The sequence below is a fragment of the Corvus hawaiiensis genome, chromosome 7, assembly GCF_020740725.1.
Source record: "Corvus hawaiiensis isolate bCorHaw1 chromosome 7, bCorHaw1.pri.cur, whole genome shotgun sequence".
Classification (NCBI taxonomy): domain Eukaryota; kingdom Metazoa; phylum Chordata; class Aves; order Passeriformes; family Corvidae; genus Corvus; species Corvus hawaiiensis.
In genome coordinates, this window is record NC_063219.1 from 28,868,545 (window position 1) to 28,890,017 (window position 21,473).

Genomic DNA, 21,473 nt, shown 5'->3' on the forward strand with positions numbered 1-21,473 from the left:
AAACACACAGAAGATCAAACAAAGACAAACATGCTCGTTAAACTGCTGAATAAGTATGCAAAGCTTGTATTACATTTCTGTGTGGTTTTGTTGATATGCAAGTATTACAAATAAATTGAAATACACCTGAACTGTTGATAAGGCAGGGTGGGACTGAGATCCTGAGCTGCTGGTGGTGTGTCGAAACTGCTCAGACCATCATGTTTGTAGTCTGTGCATGGAGAGACAGATCTTACATGCACTCACTAATGGCATATTTGGATAGTCTTAGTGAAGGGCCTTTGTAATACCCTCCCTTAGATCAGCCCACATCCCAGATCCCTGACCTCCAAATCCCTGTTGTCTTCTGTGCCCAAGGTGCAGCCCCCCAGGGTGCACATCCATGTCCCTCAGCTTTGCCAGAGCACACAGCCAGGGACGAATGCTGTCCCTGCTGTGACCTGTGTGTCAACACCAGCTCTGCTTCCAGCAGTCTGTGAGTACAGAGGGAGCTAATACAAAGCAGATTTTGCTCTTTTGTTTTGCCTAATGACAGGTCTGCCTCATTTAGTTTCTAGCTCAGATTTTCTGCTTCTCAGGTCAGGGTGAGTAACTTTTCCTCCTTTGCACCCTCTGTGGTTTGTCTAAGACGCTGGAGGGTACAGTAGGGCACGTGTCTGGGAGAAGTCTGCAGACTTTCTCTTCCATCCTTTTTTACCCTTCAAAAAACTGCTTAAGCACTGAAACACGCATGTGACTTTTGTTACCTGCTGAATCCCCCAGCATTTTCTGACTTTATTCTCAGGTAGCACTTGGGCTGAGGAAGATCTGAGGGATTTAAGAGAGGCGGCCCCCAGAAAGCATGCAGTAAAACCTCTCATGAACTTTTGCCCTCTGAACCATACCACCAACCTGTCAAGGAGGTTTGTGCTGGCCGTGATGGATGCAGGAGGTTGGGCTGCTGCGCCGGCACGGGCCAAGCCACGCGTGCTGGGCTGAGCAAAGCACAGCTCAAGATCGCATAAGTTCTCCTTGCAGCATTTCCATCCTTGCACAGACTGCCCTGTCCAGGGCTTTCTGCATGTGGCAGCACTAAACATCTGGATATCCAGGGGCAGTGAGGAGTTTGCAAACCCCAGGTTTTCTTCAAATATCTTTGTGTGGCTAGCCTCCCTGTGCAAGGAGGTGGGGTGGGATCTCTAGCACAGGGTGTGTTCCATGCCTGCTCTATGTGCAGGCACTGCCTAAAGCAGCTCATGCTCCTTTCCACAACAGCCCAGCTGGGGTGAGCCACCTTGCACAAATACATATTTAGTGCAATATTGGTTCGTGTCCACGGGAAGTTTGGGAACTTCAGACTCTGCATATGCCAAGAAGGGAGGGTTTTCCCACTATGCTTGAACTCCTCTCTTGGGGACGAAGGTAGTGGGGCAGGACAGAGAAGGGTGGCAAGCAGCTTTGCCTGCTCTGGGTGGCTGTAAGTGACAGCGTGTCTGTTTCCTTCCCAGGCCTCCTCCTCTGAGCGGCAGCCCTGTCATCTCCGACATCTCCCTCATCCGCCTGTCTCCGCACCCCGCCGGGCCTGGCGAGTCGCCCTTCAGCCCACCACACCCCTACGTGGCACCCCACATGGAGCATTACCTCCGCTCTGTGCACAGCAGCCCCACGCTCTCCGTCATCTCTGCTGCCAGGGGCCTCAGTCCTGCCGACGGTAAGACACTGTGCTACTGGTACTGCAGCGATTTTGTAGCTCACCAGAACTGAAATTCCCTAAAACCCGGGGATTTACAGCTGCAAAGGCTCCGCAGCTGCTCTCTGAAGTGGGAGAGCTGTCTCTTTTTGTTTTCTTTTTTCCCCTTTAACTACACATTTGTTTTGCATCATCGCACTGAGAAAGCAGAGCGTGAGAATAGCTATTACTGCTGGATCATATTATAAATATTTTGCTTAAAGTACGTTCCTTTCTGCAGCACTCTCTTTCTCTCTTAGGAGCTTCCCTGTTCTTATGTCCCTACTGGGAGCCCAGCTTTCCCCAGAGAGGGTCACAGTTGTTCTGGCTGCCTGACCTGGCTGAGACTGATGTTGCAGGGGAGACAATGCCAGCTGGGTTAGCCCCTGTTGGCTTTGTGTCTGGGGTCAGGGTGGCTCTTGAGTGAAGGCAAGGGGCCATACTTTCTTCCTCCTTACTCCTGAGCTGCCCCACAGCAGTCTTCAGGGAAGGTGAGGATGTGTGGGAAGCTGGCTCTGGGTGCAGGCAGAGGTGATCATGCTCTCTGAGCCCTATCAGACCCCACGTTGGGGAGATGGGGACAAAGAAATCCAATAGGGAAAGGGGAAAATGCACGACACAGCTTCCACTTGGCAAGGTGTAAGTCATGCCTTACTTCCTCAGAAGAGCTTCATTACACAGTTGCAGGTGGCTCCTCAGTGCCCAGGGAAGCTGGGCTTTGGGGACTTGGTCTCTGCATGCCCAGCAAACCCAGCATGCTTTGGCTCCTAAGCTGCTGCAGGGGCCAGCGGCCCTTCAACACTGCAAAGCAAAGGGCACCAGAGAGCAACAAGGCCCCTGGATTAGTATCTGGCAACATGAAACTATCTTGTATGACTAAAACAACATCACTATAGTGATGGGGACATGCATATGTCTTCTTCCCTCCCCTAAAAGGTCATCCAAATTCTCAGGCACCCGCCACAGGGAGGTCTGATGGGTGGTGCATGGGTGCGTTCTGCCCTGTCCTCTCCTTCCAAAACCAGTTTCATTGTTTGCTGCAGAAGAAAGGCATTGTGGTTTGGGTTGCTTTTCTTTTCCTCTCTTTTTTTTTTCTTTCCTTGTTTAAGGTGGTGGTAAATAAGTTAATGGGGCAAGCGGGTGGGGAGGCAGGTTTGAAAAATTACAGCTGGGAGAAAGTGAGTGTAATTGGCTTTGGCAGCCAAAATGGTTTTATGCTGCCAGACACTAAACCTAGCTCTATGCATTAGACCTTGGCTTTAATTTCCTCATGCTGCTATCGGGAACTGGGCTGCATTTGTCTTTCCTTCCTAATAGGCAGGGATGTTAATGCTGACAGGGTTACTGCTGTCGGCAGCCTGGGCCCTCTCCCCCCTCCCAGGGGTGCTGGCTGCGTCCAAACTGGAAGATTATTAGAAGGGGGAGCGAGAGATTGTTTATAAATTTGCGGAAATGGAGGAATGCAGAGGCCCCAGCCTGGTCTCCTTTGTCCGCAGAAGCACGCCCAAGCGCACGTCACACGCGCCCTACACGGAGCCGTGCGGCTGGGGCTGGCGGGGGGCGCGGGGGGAGACGGGGCCACCAACGTCAGCTCCGAGGTCTAACACTGCGGTGGGAACCTTCTCCCCATGTTTCTCTCCTCGCTTGCGGCTCCAACAGTGGCTCATGAGCACCTGAAGGAACGAGGCCTCTTCGGGCTGCCCCCACCACCACCGGGAGCCAACCCTGCTGACTACTACCACCAAATGACGCTGATGGCTGGCCACCCAAACCCCTATGGGGACCTCCTCATGCAGGGCGGGGGAGCAGCCAGCACAGCCCACCTCCACGATTACTTCAGCCCCGTTGATGGTGAGTAACAGCTTGGGTTCTTCCTGGCATGGCTGAAATTTTGGGGTAGATGGATGGAACTGCCCTCCAGTTGAAGGTTGCTTTATGTGGTCACTCTGCCCTGCTGTAACCTTTGGGTGCTGCAGTATAATTTTTGGCTTAAAAGGTCACCTCCTTCCATAAATATATATAAAATAATCATAATTTAAAATATGTACATCCTGGTCTCTTAGGGAGGATGGCATGGCTGTGGCATGGCTGTCGCATGTGTAGGAGATAGGCTGGTCCAGCAAGCTGGGCATTGCTGCTGTCCTGCTGCACTGACCATGGGGGACCAGAGCATGCCTGGGGACAAGCTTCATCTATAGCTCCCCATCCCACTCTGTGTTTTGACTGCTTGGTGTCTGGGGTGAAGGTGGGCCATGTCCATGCATAGCATGCACAGTGGACTTCTCATCTTGGTTGGGACCTCTCAGGTCTACAAGGAGAGAAAATATCTGAACAGGGAGACACGCTGGAAAGAATATAATAGTACTTTGTGCAAGGAAATACAAAAAAGCAGGAATGTGGTATTTGTGATAGCATTGGGTGTTACAAACCCAGAAAGCTCTTGCTCCTGGCTAAATGAAGAAGAAACAGAATCATGTTAGGCACTGCAGTGCTGAGTCACCCCTGTGGCCTGACTGCTGCCCTGGGAAGAGACTATCTGGAAGCATATATGAGGTCTGAATGATTTTTAGAGCTGTTAGAAATGTCTTTCCTTTCATTTCATGCTACATTTTGCAAGAACTGGGGTTGTCAGATATTACAGAGGGCAGTTTGGGGATTATTTCTGCTGCAAGAAGGCGAAGTCTCAGCTCAACTTTCAGATTCGGCGTCTGTTTCCTGGGATGTCTTTGGATTTGCCTGTGGACCATTATAATTTTTGGAGTGGAGATCTGCATCATTTCATTACCGCTTCAAAGTTTCTGTTGTTGAGCTTTTAAGATGAAAGACTTTGTGGTCTTGCTGCTTCATAAAGCGACTGGCTTAGAATGATAAAAGCTGTTCTGGCTGTTCAGTGATGGGAGTTTACAGATATTTCTAATGGAAAAACAGTTTCTCATCTGCAGCTGCTGTGGAAGCTTTACCTGAACATTTTATGCTGACAATTCCTAGATTAATTTGGAATGTGGTTCCCAGTTTGAAAGAGAGAGCACATGCTCCTTGGTACCATCCTGCCCTCTAACACTCAAAATATATCTCAGGCTTCTCTGTTACAAAGCAGCTGGTCAGTAAGACTGCTCTGTCTTCCCTCCCAAGGGTTAATGCCTGTGGTTATAGCAGATGGGTGCAATCGAGCCCTGCCAAGTTCTCCTTGGGCTCATGAACAAGACTCCTTCCTCCTTGCCTCCTTATTAGTCCATCTCTGACCAGCAGTGCCTCACTGAAGTGCCAGATAAACAACCAGTGAGGGAGGCAAACACAACTGTTTTCATGGTGGTACAGGCTGGCTCCCAGCACACCAAGATGCTCATCCTCTGGTTTGCTGAAGATCAATCTTTATCTGAGGTACTGAAATACTCCCCTTGGCAGAAGACTCTCATACTGCTTGCCTTCTCCTGAAAACAACTCTACAGTGAATCATGTATCAAAGGTCTCGGTTTCATGCAGCCAAGCTCATAACCATGATTCACTGCAGAGCCAGGGCTCACCAAGCATTTATTATGATCTTTTGGAAAAGCTTTGTTGGTGATTAACTGGAAAGCCTTTTCTGGGCCTTCGCATGTTCTGCATGAGATGGAAACTTTCAAATATTACGAGAAAGTGACATGAGACACTACTTTTTAAGAATGTGTAAAGGAGCACCAGTCCAGTACCAGTCTCTGGTCCACGTGCCTGCATTTATCCATCACCCGGAGAAAAGACAGAATTGTACATTATTAAGGCAGAGAGTAAAATGGATAGCTCTGAAATGCTGGATGAAGAGCCAGTGTCTCCTTCTCTTTTTAGAAAGTTATTTCAAAAATTTAAATCAGCAGGGCCTAAGTAAATAGTTGAACAGATAATTTAATAAAGCATCCTCTTATGGTGTTTTTCTGAGACAAGAATATCAGTAGCATGCATAAACCCCCAGTGAGTCACCATCTCACTGCATCTGTCATTCAGAGAGCCCTTTTCTTCCCCGGGAGCCCAGGAACATAGAAACTTTACAAGAACTAGTTTGCTAAAAATGTAGGTGGCTCTTGTTAAACCACATGCAGCACCATCATTCATCTGTGATAACACTGGCACCTGCAGAAGAAAAAGCAGGAGATAAGCATATATTAATTGTGGCCTATTCAGTATCACGTCACTTCCAGACATCTGCAGGCTGGTCCATGGGAGCCATGGACACTGGGAATGGTAGCTCTTCCACAGACACATACCTGGGCCTTTCTGGCTCCTGTAATTGCATTTCTTGGAGAATTTCTCTGTGTCTTCATGGTTTTTGTCAGTGTTTTTCATTCCATCATGTGTCTAAGGTCAGGAAAAATAATAGAATAAGCTGGAGCTTGTTGGTGCCAACCCTGTGCCAGGGCTGCTGAATGTTCACATGGTGACTAAGCTGGGCTGCTGGGCTGCCCAGAGCTGCATCTCTACTGGGTTTTCAGTGTGCAGCTAGAAGTAGTTAAATCACTGAAGTAGACCACATTTAAGTTCTACGTACCAGACTGCTGGGGTGTTCAGGCCAGTTCCAGTGGAGACTAAACAACCCTTCAGTTAGTTCTCCTGTTCCATTTCCTCATCCAAACAGGGACTTGAAATCCAGGAGTGGAGTTTGAATCCAGGCTTAATCCCATTTTCTGGAAAGCCTACACTTTCAAATCAAAAATTAATCACTTTCCAATGTCATGGCGTTGCTGATGGGGTACATTTGATAGTATTTACAGGTTCTAGTCACCAGATCAAAACAATCTTTTGCATTTCTTTTTTAGAAGTAGTGCTACATGGTGGATTATTCCAGGTGATGGAGTGGTTGCGCAAGAGCATCCCTGGGGCAGGAAAGACTGGTGGGGAACACAGTGACCCTGGAGATGGCTACAGCTTTCTAAGCATGTTTAGTACTTCCAGCTGTTTTTTTCCCCCTAGGCATAGGGGTTCCTGTGACTACTCTCAGCCCTTCAGGAGAAGCCATTTTCTCTCAGGAGGAGTGTATCCATACTGACTCAGTGCTGCTGCTGTTATAGCCTGTACATCAGCAGATCTAAAAGTGCTGTACAAAGCAAAGCCATTCCATCACAAAGAGAAAAGAAATCAGTGAGTGGAATAGTGGTAGCTTTAGGAACAAGATCCAGATCTTTGGAATAAGATTCTTATGGCCAGGGTGAAAATTAAAGATCATCTTTAAATCCATCACTTTGAGCAAGCATTGAGACTGTGATTGGTTGACCGTGCTGAGTCAGGGAATGGGGAAAAAGCATCTTGAATGGAAGTTAGGTCCAGGGTAGTCCCTCATGTCCGGAAGGCTGTATAGACATGTTTGTGCAACAGTTACCAACAGCAGGGATGACCCTGCAGTGCTGTCATTTTGTTCGGTTCTGGAGCTAGAGGGGGAATCCCTGCCCTGGTTTTTACTGCCTGATGCTAGGTAGTCACAAATGTCTTGATTCACAATCAGCAGTTTAACTGGCAAAAGGCTTTGTTCAGCCCAGCATAGCCAGCAGGCCAACAGCTGGCACAGTTGCCTGGGATGTGGGCAAGTCATTAAGCAGGACTTTATTTCCCCAAATCAAACAGTGATTCAGCTTCACCAGCCTCTTTCAGTCAGTGTTGTTGGAGCCTTTCTGCTTGAAGGAAATGATTTAATAGCCAGCAGGGTAAGGAGCAGGGCTGGCAGTGCAGCCTGGTGGTGACTGCAGTCGGCAGGCACGTGGCTGGGAGAGGTGAGCTCAGGACTCTCTCCAGCAGGTTCATGTGGAGCAGCTACACGGGACAAAAGCAGAGAGCTGAGCCTCATGGTGACCTAGATAGGAAGTGCTTCCCCTGGGGCTGGAGGGACCAGCAGCCCTGGGTTTGCAGGCTGGATGTGTTGGATCACAGATGACTTCCAAAACAAGCCCGCTGTTGGCTACTCTGGGTAGACGGCGCGCTCTGTAGTCGCTTCCTTAAAAACTCTCAAAGACTTATTTTTTTGTTGTTTTCTTTGTCTCAGCATAGAATGGAAACTTGCTGAAATCTCAGAAAAGGTTCAGAAAGCGGGAAACAATTTCCCACCCATTTCTAGCCAGCAGTGCTGTTTTTCTCCCCAGAAAAATATGTGCAGAAGAGAGAAGAAGTCCCAGAGCACCCCTTAAGTGCTGTGTCTGGAATCCTGCTGCACTCTGGTTTCTAAAGAATTCAATTTACATATGCAAGTTGGGTCGACTAAACAGTTACCTTGTGGATTGGGAGTAGAAGAATGCAGCCTTGTCTTTCAGTGAGGATTTGAGGGAAGCATTAGTATTCCTTGAACTGCAAAGTTGACCGGCCTGGGGAGGGAAGAAAGAAGGGTCCCAGGACAATGTCTGGTGCCAGAACAAATGTCCAGCATCTGCTGCAGTCTAAAAAAGAGGTGTGTTGCCTCTGCAGAAGGAGAGACGGGAATAAGGAACTGGTTACAATAAGAATGTTTGTAGTTTATTGCTGCTTATCGATTAAGGGACTATCCTGTGTTTTTATGGGGCCTTTGGATTTAATTTGATGATGGGAGTGGGATGGGGGGGGATATTTCTGTACACTTTGGATGGAGTTTTCTTGGTGAATGGTGAGGAAGAGGGACCATTTTGATAACACTGTATTTATCCTGGGGCTTGGCCAGGAGATGCAGGGGAAGCAGTGGCTCTGGCTGGGTTTCAGTGAGGCGGGAGGAGGGCAGGCAGGGTGCGAGCCATCTGCAGCCCATGTGCCTTACAGACTCGTCTGTTAGGGAGCAGATTCCCCTGGTGACCCTGTACAGTCGAGATCACAGCAACATGTTTGTCTGTAAAGAGTTTCCTTACCCTGAAGATTTCCTTACCCTGAAGGAGCCTCGAAGGAGCTCCCACTGAGTGCCTGGCGTTTCCTTTCAGGAGGCTTTGCTGCCACTGTTTCTAGTGTGACATAAGGTCTGACTTCTCCCTCCAGAAAAAAACATCTCTTGTAAAATCCGTCTGGCCCACGGCCACAGAAGTGGTCGGAGCAGGAACCTCTGCTCCCACATCCCAAGTGAGTTGAGGTCTCATCCTGCCTTTGGGCACTGGGATTAGGCACAGGAGTCAGTCCACAAGCTGCCATGTGTAAGAGCTGACCATTTGGTCATCACTGACCTGTGGATTAATCTAAATTTGGGAGGAGTATCCCAGTTTCTGAGCAACTTGTGGATGTGATAATTCACAGGCACCATAGGAAAGTGCCAAGGATACTCTTGCCTTCTAGCAAAGAAATCTGGACTTTCCTCCCAGCTGGACTGGGCTGGGACATTTGGCAGACACTGCCAATGTCACTCGAAAATTCAGCCTTGAATTCTTGCTAGTTTAGAAATTAGATGTTTAAACACACACATCCCAGGAGAGAAATGGCTTTTGGTTGTGAACTGTGGCATTTACATTTACCCTGAAAAGATAGTGCCACTGTAAAGTCAGGAACTTTTCTACTGAAAAGTTACTCCAGGCAGTTTTGAAAGATTTCCTAAAATATGTGAGTTATATTTATTCTCTAGCATGTAGACCAGAGCCCGTGACAGTCACTGTATCGGGGTCTATGTGTGAAATGGTAAGGAAAAGCCCATGCACAACAGTTAAAACACTCTAAAATGTATCTGGAATTGACTTTTTGTAAGGAGAGGCACCAGGGTCAAAGGCTTATGGTAAGTTTTTTATTGTCCTTCATGAGCTGCCATCCACAATGCTGCCACCAATGCCCAAAGCTTTGGGCTCAGCCTGTGCTGTACCCTTCCATTCACCAGTTCACTTCTCCTCCTGACTTGGGAGAGAGAAGGGGACAGTCTTTTGGCTTAAAAGTTCCTGTGTCTTACTCCAGGCCCAAGGATATTTTTGTTGCTTGAAATCTTAAACAGTTTTATTTCTAAGCAGGTATCTTTAGCTTTTGAAAAAAATAAAAAGGAAGTCGGATTTTCACATTTAGAGCTAAGTTTTTTAATATACACCTAAGAAATAAAACCCAAGATGTTAGTATGTGCATAAAAACGGGTGCGCCAACATTCTATGTTTTCAAAGTGTGAGAGTTAGTTTGAAAGTAAAGATGACATACCTCAGATAAGCAAGTCTCTAGGTCAGCTTTTAAACTCATAGTTATTCCACATTCCAAAGTCCATGGAAAGCATCTGCTGACTTTAATAGATGTTTTTTCAAGACAGAACGTAGAAGTAGCAGATACAGAGCAGCCACCACCTACCTTGAGGATGCTGTAAAAGGTACTTGGCTGGAGACACTATCTAACACCAGAGGAGGCAGCAATACAGAGGTCTCATGAAGTTATCTTTTTTCTTGTTTTGCTGCATGGGCTTTGGCCTATCATTTCTTTGTGGGCCTGGGTGACAAAAAAGAGGTTTTTCCATATCTCAGTAGGATTCAAGGGAAAAAAACCTGAAGGTAAGAAAGATTTCCATCTGAGGTAGAGAGGCACAGAGAAATTAATTTTAAAAACTGAAGTACTGATAGAGGACTGGAATGAATTTTGAAATAATTTCCTACATTTATTTCAATGTGTGACTGTTTCAAATTCATGTTAACCTATGATGATTTTAGGTTTCTGAACACAACAACTTTCAGAACAACAGAAAAAATGCCAATTTTTTTTTCTTTATAGGAGTGTTGATGGGGGCTACTCTGACAGTTTGGGAACTTGCCCCAGCATGTTTTCCAAACATCAAAAAATTCTTTTAACTAGCCCTGTTCATTCTGAGAAGTCAGCAATTTTGAAAGGGGAGGGGAGAGAGGACTGTTAGTGATAAATGTTCCCAAAGCTTTCCATCTGTGTGTCTGAAAAATGGATCCCACCTTTAGCTACCTCTCTGGGCACAGACCCTTCTAAAGCAGTTGTTTGAGGTTTTTCTTTTGGAACAACACTGAACTTCAGGCAGCAGAGGACTTTGCTTATGTGGCTCAGTGGCTGTCAGTCAGCCTGTGCTGAACACCTTGCTATGTACAGCTACACAAATGCTGACCAGTGCTGCTGCCTGGTACCATTTAACATTTGTACTCCATGTCCTCAGATCAGGACATTCAGGTCAGGCAAACTTTATTATTTAGAACAATCCCAGTGTTGTTAATCTGCTTTTGAATAATAATTTTGAAAAGGTTCTCTCTTCCTAAATGCACTAGTGAGCATTTCTTCACATGCTTAAACTCCTTTTCCGTTTCCCAGACGATTCTCTTCCCAGGCACCTTGGGCAGGCTGTCATTAAGAAGAGAGGAATTGTTCATCCATAGCACGATTTTAGGTCACAGCTTTCTGTGGAAGCCCGCAAGACCTAAGAGACTTTTGTGTAAAGCATGAGCCCAACCTATTGGATCTGCTATCAAACATTTCAGATAGCCCACAGTACCTGCAGGATCTAAATTAGACTGGACACTAACGCAATGCATATTACTGGTTTTGGGCTGGAGAATTCCCAGGCGAGCTTGAAAATCTGACAGCTTCCCGCAGAGTTTTACATGGGGAAAAAACTACATACCTGTGTGCAGCAGGGAGGGGTGCCCACGTCGTCTGCACTGCTAAAACCCAGGTTTCTCTTGGACATCAGGTCTTCTTCCCTCTGAAAATTAATGGAAACCAATGGCTGATCCAGCATTGTGGGCATAAATCATGTGAAGGAACAGCGAGAAATGAGTACAAGGCTTTTCTTTCTATTTAGTAATTTATCAAGGGAAGTGGCACATTAATAAACAGATCTCCCTTGAGATGTGGGAGTAACAGAGATAAATATGACTGTCAAATCTGGCCTGCTTCCTTCTGTTAGAGAAGGAGGAGACTGTGGGAATGCAAATGCAGGAAACAGTATCTATATCTGGAAAGACACATATTATTTGTAGGACAGAAACACTGACAACTCATCTGAGATGGGGCCCCATTGCACTTGGTGCAGTACGTACAGAATAAAATACAAGCCCTGTCTAAAGGAGCTCATCTAAATAGATGACACTGGGAAATAGGGACACAGAAAGAAGCAGCAACTTGCTCAAGGAGGTGTGGCTGGGTAGGACTGGGAACAGCACCCAGGCCTTTCCAGGTTGTGGTGCAGGTTCCTTACGGCCAGAGGACCATTATGATCTGAACGCAAGCAATCTTCATGTTGTTTCATCCAGGGCTCTGGCAGGGCTCAGATTTCAGGAACCAGATGTGAAGTTTGGCAATTCTCCATTTCAGCCCTTCAGGCCAACCTTTGCTGAGGGAAGTTCATTTGCTCAGTTTGGTTTTGTCCGCAGTGCCTCTCCAAAGTAGCTGCATCTTTTCCAGCTTCCAGGGAAGTGCCACTCAGGGCTAGAGTCTTCCAGCTGCAAGCACTAGGGAAGTTTGCGCCCAGTCCCTCGAAATCATGGGACAGCTTTAACACCCATGAGGTGGTTTTTGTAGACTGCTGCGCTTTCTGTTTGCTGCCTGATCTTTGATCCATGTTTTCTAGTGTCTTTCTGCCCCGTGAGGCTGCACAATGTAATTATACAAAATATTATAAGAATGTGTTCAACATACATGCAACAATCTGATTTTTAGGAGAAATTCCCAATATTGTCAGTATTGCAATAAAGGCATTGCATCTTGAAGCTTCTTAGGTGTAGGACAAAAGTCAGAAGAGTGCTTGGTTCAAGTACCGACTTAGCCTTGGATTTCCAGTGGGACGTTGGGCAAGTCATTTATCTTGTGCCATGAGGGTCATTATGGGGACTAAGAGGATGGTGATACTAAACCCCATTGATTACACAGCACCCAGGCATGGTAGTGACAGAGCCACTTTGGTGCACAGGCGAGTCATGTGGAGACTGCAGCTCAGCCACTGGTCTCAGGGAAATGTTGACACAGACTTCTGTGAGCCAACGCAAATCAAGGAATTGTTTGATCACACCGGCAGAATATATTTTACCTCCTTCTACATCCCATTCACCCTTTCACATACCAGCACTGTCATCAGGACGGAAAGTTCATGCTCTTACAAAGTGCAAGGTTTGTACCTGGTGGTGTTCAACCAAAATCAGTGCCTTCAACTAGCTAGAGGGAAATAGCTCATATTTCCTGTCTGGGTAGTCTAGTGTTTTATTCACGGTGTGTAATAGGATATACTCATAGTACGCTTTCTAGGGAGACCACCACTGGAAAAGTCAGGTGGTGATACATTGCTGTGCTCATCAAGGGAAGGAGCTGGAGCAGCTGAGCCCTCCTGCACCCCTGGGTGGATGGCAGGGATTACCAACCAGGACCCATTGCCAAGTGCTATATTTTACCCTTAGAATTTTTTTTTTTTTAAATTCACAATCCAAACAACTGCTTGCTTTGGAGGGATGAGTCATTCCAGGCAGGGTTTCGATCTGGTACGATGGTACTGGGGAAGGTTGTGATATGGCCCATCTGCAACTCCTGTCTGTGCCACCCCAGAGATCTGCAGGTGGGTCAGGCCTGGGCAGAGTTTCCTTTGGGTGAAGTCAGTCATTCCAGTTAGCAGTGCCGAAACACCGAGGGATGCCAAACTTGTACAGTAGTAACCCATCATGTATTGCAGATCCATAAATGGGCCTGGCAGGGTTGGAAATTACTTCATGCCTGAATGATTGACAATTGCTAATAGGGTCCAGGCACTGGCAGGTCCCCTCGGAGGGGGAGAGCTTGAACTTTGTGCCTGAGCTGCCAAATTGCTTTCCTTAAAACTCTTAATTTACTTTCAGGGTTTCTGGAGCCTCGCCTCCTTCATTAATTGGATGGTCAGCATTGTGCTCATGCTCATTTGGTTTCCGTTCCCCCCGCACGCAGGCACACACTCACCATTTGCAATGGTCTCCCCAGCTTGGATGTGCAGCTCCCCTGGCCTGCTGCTCCTGACACCGAGTCAACGAGCACGGCTGCGCTCATGGAAACCTTGCAGGGCTTTCTCTCTTTTAATTTTAAGTTAATTTAGTGCCTATGAAAGGGGGTGATGGACAGGATTCTGTACCCCTGAGGACAGCAAAGCAAGCAGGCGCTCATGGTGCTGCCTGACCGCTGTCATTCAGCACCCAGAAGAGAGGAAAACTCCCATCAAAGGGCAGTTGGTCCCTGCGCTGCTCCTGGGTCCTGAACATCCCACAGCAGTCATGAGTGCAGCAGTTCTCAGGACTTCCAGCCCGTCTGCAGGAAGGGAGCAGCCCACTGGTCTTGTCTGACAAAATCTCTCTTTCCTGCAGTGTCCCGGTTTTCGAGCCCACGGGTGACTCCAAGATTAAGCCGGAAACGAGCCCTGTCTATCTCCCCGCTCTCTGATGCCAGCATTGATCTCCAGACAATGATTAGGACCTCCCCAAACTCTCTTGTGGCATATATCAACAACTCCAGAAGCAGTTCAGCAGCAAGTGGCTCCTACGGCCATTTATCTGCCGGGACGATCAGGTAAAGCTCTGGGATCAGCTCCATTCAGCTGAGGAACCATCCCCACGAGAGAAAGGATGATCCTCCAGCAAGGGAGACCTTCCCTTCCTCGCAACCTCTGCTTTTGTGCATCAGGGCTGTGTAGTGTAGTAATTCAAGGCCCCCATCTGGTTTTGCATGTGGAAGGGTATTTCGTGGCATATGGGGTGGGGTTTTTTTGGCTGGATTGGGGTTATTGGCTACCACATTTCCAGTAATTACAGTATGATCATGCCTCCCCACAAGCAGAAACAGATAATAAATTTATCTTAAAAAATGTTCATTGTGAGCAGTTGGACTGGTTAAGAAACATTTCGATTTAAGAGATTGCCCCAAAGTATTCTCCAAATTATTGGCCCACATTCTTAGAAAAAATGTTGCCTGGGTGGATAGAAGAGCCTAATTCTAAAAGTGTATTTAAACCAAATCTAAACCCTTGAGTCAAGTTTTGTTCAAATCTTAATTAAAAAGCACTTACATTAGGCAGCTGACTCTTGTCAATTCCTACTGTGATTGCTTCACCCAAGTTTCACAATGTTATTATTCTTTTTATTACTTAACTGTTAAAAATGTTAGATCTAATTAACACTGATGTTGCAAAGCAAGGGTTATAAAGATTATGCATGCTTAAAACTTGTGGGGGAAAACAGAGATGTTGTTATTAATAAGTGTAACATTAATTATGTAAGTTACTTTATCCAGCAGCATAATTTAGAAACTGACTGTAAAATCGAACATAAGGCTGACTTGAACACATTGCAACTTCTTATCTGGTAATCATATTTTTTATAGTCTTTTTACCTGTCATCATTAGCTACACATACCTGTAGCATCTTAACTTATACTCAGATATTAAGAGTAATGTCTGGTGTTTTTAACAAATCAGTATCTGGGGACTGACCTAATGATCAACTTCCGGCCTCCAAGAGAATAATCAACTAATAATAAAGAATTTGAAACCCTTCTCAGTGTTCTAAAAATATATCCTAAATGTCAGGATCTGTAAAATGAGTTACATATATAACAGCATAACTGCCAGAACTTTGGCATGAAAAGACTTTTTTGTTATTATTTTAACAGCGTCTTAGGGGCAGGAATGAAATACTCTCTCCAAAAGCAAAATTGGTAATTAAGCATGTTTCTAATTATGGCCCCATTCTCTGAGAACTCAGACCCTGGGCAGTTTTAGTGGTGTGAGAGAAAATACCATGAGGGTAAAGGTTCAGGACAGCCACTTCTTGAAGGTGGCAAATAATCAGTTTTTGGGCTGAATGTCTATGGTTCGTGCATCACATGTCTAGAGTTACCACAGAGCATCTCCTGTGCTTCTCTATCTCTGCCCAGTGAACTTGCCCCTCGGAGTGAGCCCCTTTTTTCCAAAAGAAGAGCTTTGTTTTTACTGCTCTCCAGTGCTGCATCTTGTCTCAGACCTGTTGCCCCAGTTACTGCCCAAGCAGCCAGGGGCGAGTGGTGTTCCTGGTCACTGCTGACCTAGATTGGAGATGAACCAGTGACCTACATAGGAAGGGTGACATGCTTTAGCGGTCCCCTGAGCCAGCACTCCCCTCACCTGAATGCAGAGTAAATTGCATAGTTTTGGATTATATTTAATGGATACTTATTCATCCCTGCTGTAATCTGTGCCAGGTGAGCCAGGTGATGCTTTTTTTTCATATCCAGGTTAGCATAACCCCAAAGCTGCAAGTCTGCAGAAGAAGTCTGCCTGGGAAAACCCAGGAGCCTTAGGGGCTGCAAAGCCAGATGCGCCCAAGTCCCATCCTCTTCTGCACTCCCTGCCGAGGGCTTTTGTTGGTTTTTTTACATAGGAAGCAAAGAAATTACAATCAGTCTAATGCTCGGGTGAAAATGATTCACAAGTTTGCTGAAGCATGTGCAAGACAAACCGTGACTTTGCAGTAAAGCAGGCAGTCAGGTTTAACCTGGCATTGAAGGCGTGTAGCTGGGCATTGCAGCCTGGCTCCTGGAGTCTCCAAGACACCATAGTTGAATCAGTCACTAGCTAATTTGATAAATATTGTTTAAAATAACTCCTTATCATTTCTCTTTCTCCTGTTGCTGCAGTCCGGCATTCAGCTTCCCCCACCCGCTAAACCCCGTGACGTACCAGCAGATCCTGACCCAGCAAAGAGGCCTGAGCTCAGCCTTCGGACACACTCCTCCCCTGATCCAGCCATCCCCAACCTTCCCCCCGCGGCAGCACATGGCAGTCATCTCCATGAACCCATCACCGGCACAGAGCAGCAGCAACAGCAACTGCATCTCTGACTCCAGCCAGGTAGGGACAGCCATCCTGCATGGCACATGTGGAAATGGAGGCACATTCTCCATGGGATGTAGGCTTCCCTTCATGGTGGCTGTGGGAGTTTTAACAACTCTCTTTTTACTCATGCTCTCCCCTTATGTTGCTTTTTCTTTTTCCTGGCAAGTGTTTCTGAATTAGTCACAGACAAGTTTTGTGCCCATCTCCCTTCTTTGCACCTACCCATGCAGAAACCAAAGGCCTTCATCCATCAAAGTATTGAACATGATATGCAAGGTTCATCCCAGGCAGGAAATCTCCTTGAACACATTATGTCCTGTTGAAATTGAGGGAAATCAGTTGCTGTAGTGTTTTGCAAAACAAGCACCTATGAACCAAGCTTCTTCAGTACCTTCACCAATCCCTCTTTCCTTTTTTGTACTCATGTGAACCATGACGATGGTCTTAATTTTTAGCATGTAAGTGCATCCTATGTAGGACCTCTTCACATTTTACTTACTGTTCCTTCTTTTTCGGTAGGTTTTCTCTCAGTGTGTCCCTGCTGTTGATTTTTACTGCTAAATTTTGCAAAACCAGGGGCCAGATTTTGAAAACCAGGAATGAGATCCCACACCTTAAGTACATCTTACAAATATCTGTGAGCACACAAGCGCGTACATGTGTGCACAAGCCCTCCACGTGCACTGGGTTAATGAATATGCCTAGCATATTCTTAATCATTTTTCTTTTCCATTTACATTCCTTCGAAGTCTAAATTGCATTGCTTTTCTCCCCAAAGACTTATTTCACCATATGTCACACCCATTTCAAATTGTTGTTTTAGTTGTATCATACTGAACTTTTAAGACTGGTTTATTGTTTTAGGGTTTCTCATGGCTGCTGCACTGCAAACTCTGTTTGTTATTGCAGGTTGTTTGATTGATTGGTTTTGTTTTCTCCTTACAAACTGGCTACCAAAATTATGTGGCTGGCAGGAGTTCTGCCTCTGTTTAATAATTTGCAGGACCAATCTTGAGCAATTAGCAAGAGTATTTAAAATGTTAATGTTCCAATTTTATGCACATACAATGGGATGTTTTTTCTCCTGAAGTTGTTCTTTTTTTTTAAGAGCTTAGCAAATTACACACATAGTCTTTCATGGACTCAGCACGCCAGAGCCCTCACATATAACTAGAGCCCCCTTGCTCCCCCCAGGAATTCCTTTTCTCAACAAATCATTTCGTCACATTGAGAAATAAAACTGTGGCTTGGGTGGGGGGTGTGTAAGGCTTTGATGGCTATGCCATGGACTGTATTGCTCTGGAACAGAGCAGCAGTGGCGAGGCCAAGCTCACTGGTGAGCCTGCAGAAGCAGGGGCTGCCCTTGATTCTTCTTCCCTCTCTCCCATCCCTTCTGCCTTGCACAAACCCACATGGGTTGGTTTTCATATGAACCCCAGGCCAACCCTGCTCTCCCCTGCCACTCCTGAAGCTCAACCATGACTGATTTTTAAGTTAATTTTTAATGAGGAAGTGGGCCACTGTCTGTCATCCCCAAACCCCGGTGCCATTTCTTGCCTGGTTTTCTTTCCTAGAGCAAGCAGAGCAGTGAGTCGGCCGTGAGCAGCACCGTCAATCCAGTAATTAACAAACGCAGCAAAGTCAAGACTGAAGTTGAGGGCTTGCTCCCAGTGTCCCCAAACACACAGGTAACCACCCTGCTGTGAGCCATGTTGTGGCGAGCTGCTGGGTCTCATCTTCGGGAACGATCCTCTTGGCATCTTTTGCTGCAGGTGGGAGCAAGGCAGCAAAATCTGCCAGGTAGGTGGGTGTATCTTGGAGCACAAAGCCCAGGAAGGTACAGGGCAGAGCTGCAGTGACTGAGTGAAGCATTCTGTGGGTACTTGGGACTCTGCTTGCTGTTGCTGTGCTTGGATAGGAAAAAAAGGAGAGAGCAAATATATCAAGTGTAATAACATAAAAATGATGTCTGAGTTTTCTGTGCTGCAAAGCAAGCAGTATAAACGTCTCAGAGCAAACATAGATTATGAGGGAAGCTTGCATGTAGGTAGAAAGCTTGCAAAAAAAGGACAACTTCTTGATTCAACAAGGAATTGCTCCTAGAAACATCCTTTACACTGGTGACACAACATTTGACACCAAGAAGGGCCCAGAGGCCTTTGCTTTCTTTCTGGAGCTCTGTGATTGCAAACTGTTTAATGGCTGACAGTATCCATCTGACCGTCCTTTATCACAACTGTAAACTATCAGGAGTGCTCTGGGCACTTCATTTTCATGAAATATTAGGCCGTGTTATTGTCAAGCGAATGGAAGAGTTGATGACAAATTTCTCCTTCTGCCCTGGTTCAGGAGCAGGTCTCAGCATGATGCATGGGGACAGCAACGTGTGCAGTCATCAGGGGGCTGGTAAAATTGATGAAGATAGCATATCAGGGAAAGATAAACATGCTGTAGTCAGCACGATTAGGGCAAAGAGGCACCTCTCTGGAGCTTTGAGTTTAGGAGTGCATCTACACACTGCTGCAAAATCACATGCCCTGAAAAACCAATCTGGCCACCGCCTGGGCTAATAGGGTAGTGTGTTTATTTCTTGCAGCAAATGAAAAAATATTTGAAAGCTATCACTTACTTTCTCAAAGTATGTGTAGCAGAGGAGCTGTGGGACAGACAGCTGCTTGCTCAATGGCTGCCATCCTCCATGCGCTGCTCCATGCGAAGCCGTGTGCACCCAGTTTGGGAGCACTTGGATAGCACCAGCCTGGCTCACTCCTGTAGCCCTCCTCCAGGGTTTCATCCACTGGGTCTTAAAAACACTGAAATTAGCACTGAATGGAGCGGGGGAGTTGTCTAAAGCAGTGCAATGGGATTTGATTAGAATAGCAAGGTGAAATTAGGAGTAGGAAAATGCATGCTGATCATCTAGTAGTTCCTAGTGAGGGGGTATGTGAAGTAATTCCCTAAGGGAAGTGTAGGTTCCACATCTTGCAGCATTTCAGTATTGACTGGGAAATTACTAGAAGGTACCATGTAAGAGACAGCCCATTCTTGGCAAGGAGAACAGGTTAAAAAACTGAATGTAGTGGGTGTCTCCTTTGGTCTAAGCAAGAGGAATTAATTAAATTTAGAAATGCTTTTTCTGCAGGAGACTGTGCTGAAAAGTTGTGTTGCAGTCAGTTAGTAATTGACTGATCCATTTTTTGCTGACTATGAAGTTCATCCATCCCCAAAAGTGTGTATGTTTTGTTTTGGAAATGCTGCATTTGGAACACCTCATGTGAGTTGTGGTTTGGGTGTTCGCAATCCTTGGCCAGCCAGTATCTCCCATGATGGTTTGTGCTGTAAAAAATGCAATCAGACAAGATTTGTGGGACACAGTGAAGTACCAGGCATGAGGGACCTGAGTTACTGAACTTCTACAGTGCCACAAGGGCTCCAGTACAGATTCAGACTAGCATTGAACTAGCTAGAAATGAAACAAGTCAATCCTTTTTAACAAATTAAATTGTTACAATTCCATTTTTCCAGCAGAAGGTATAAAATTTTTGGCAAAAAAAGATTTTTAGTAGAAAATGACAGTTGTCTGGGGACCGCACTTTGTATGGAGACAAACATTCCAAAAATAATAATGTTTACAGCTCAACCAAATAGGAATTGCAGGAAAAAGAAGTTGCTGTTTGAACTTTCTCAGACTGTTGCTCTGGGCTCTGGTATAGTTTGAATCTCCAGAAGTCTTTCTGTAAATTACTACAGTTTCCTGTCCCAAGAGCCACCTTGCAATATCTTTTTTTTTTTTTTTTAATTAAAAGCTAATTAAAACAAATCTCTTTCTGCCCATATCTAAACTTTTGAATTGAAAAGTCACTGCTGGCATGTATGTCATGAGCTAGTTAATGAAAATTGTGGAACTTTGGTACAGCATGTCTCGCTTTCCAAGCCATATAATGCTGTTAAGTCGTTAATCATTGCAGCTCCCCAGTAGGCATTGGAAAAGTGTTGGTGGGGAAGGAGATGGCAGTCAGATAGGTCTGTTTGGGCAGGCCAGGGACAGTTTGGGTTTGTGTCTACACACATATGGGTCCAACTGGAGCACCAGATCATGAGGAACAGTGTCTGCTGTGGTCAGTCACCCCAGATGCTGCTGCCTGCTTTGTCCTACGCAGCAGTAGTAACTGGGAGGAAAGGGCATGAAGGGGGTCAAAACCTGCAGGGTTTTGTCTTGCTAAATTCCCAAGCCAATACTGGCTGCTGATGGCCTTGTCTGTAGTGCAGGTGTCTGATGCATGCAGAGCTGACAATTGTCCTTACTTGGAGTTGTACTGATTATGTTGTCTGTTACTGTTGTGTAGTTGCCCATCCTCATAGCAGCCATAACAAAAATCTTCTGTGCTTCATTTAACACTGAGGAGCTGGCTAGACAGAGAAGTTAAGGAGAGAGCTCACAGTGTACCCAGCATTAAAGTAACTAATTTATGAGTCCAGAGTCCCAGGAGCTTTGTCCTGCAACCTGCTCTTCACTGGGTCTTGCTGAAGCTTTCCAAATTCCCTTCTCAGAGAAGTGCTTTGAGAGCTCATCACTTTGTCCCTGTGGAGCATCCTGCAGGCATGAATCTTTGGGTAAGGGTTAGGTATCATTTTCTCATCTACTGAGAGATGCAGAAAACAGGGGCCCCCTGCCCAGCCCATGTCAGATGAGTCTGGGCTCTGGGCTCTGACTGCTCTGTGGTTTCTTCATGCTCATGTTTCTCCACTCTGCCCAGATCAGTTGTTTTGCTCCAGTAGAGAACACAACCAAAGGTCAGAAGCCAGGTTTTTCCTTTCTCCAGCCTTTCCTGGGACTGCCCACAACCTGGCTGAATCCAGGCACTGCAACAACAGTGGCTTTGGGGTGCCTCGTGTCTTGTAGTCAACTCTGACCCACTTCTGCCAAAACTCTGTAGCTCTTTATTTCACAGTAATCATGAATGTTATGTAGCCACAACGAGCATGGTTTTGTGATCAGTTGATACTTGCCCTGTAATCTATGAGTGATGAAGGAATTCAGATGAAAGAAGTTCACCTTATACA

At 46.1% G+C, this 21,473-nt stretch overlaps 1 protein-coding gene across 3 annotated transcripts in view; it reads left to right on the forward strand.

Moving 5' to 3' along the window:
- The window catches only part of GLI2 (GLI family zinc finger 2), a 190,507-nt gene that overhangs the window by 147,013 nt on the left and 22,021 nt on the right, over positions 1–21,473 (forward strand). For all 3 annotated transcript variants that reach the window (XM_048309894.1, XM_048309895.1, XM_048309897.1), the window contains 5 exons: positions 1,488–1,690; positions 3,368–3,559; positions 13,909–14,110; positions 16,211–16,424; positions 17,984–18,097. In XM_048309894.1, coding sequence (XP_048165851.1) covers positions 1,488–1,690; positions 3,368–3,559; positions 13,909–14,110; positions 16,211–16,424; positions 17,984–18,097 — 925 coding nt within the window. The remainder of the gene's footprint in view (positions 1–1,487; positions 1,691–3,367; positions 3,560–13,908; positions 14,111–16,210; positions 16,425–17,983; positions 18,098–21,473) is intronic.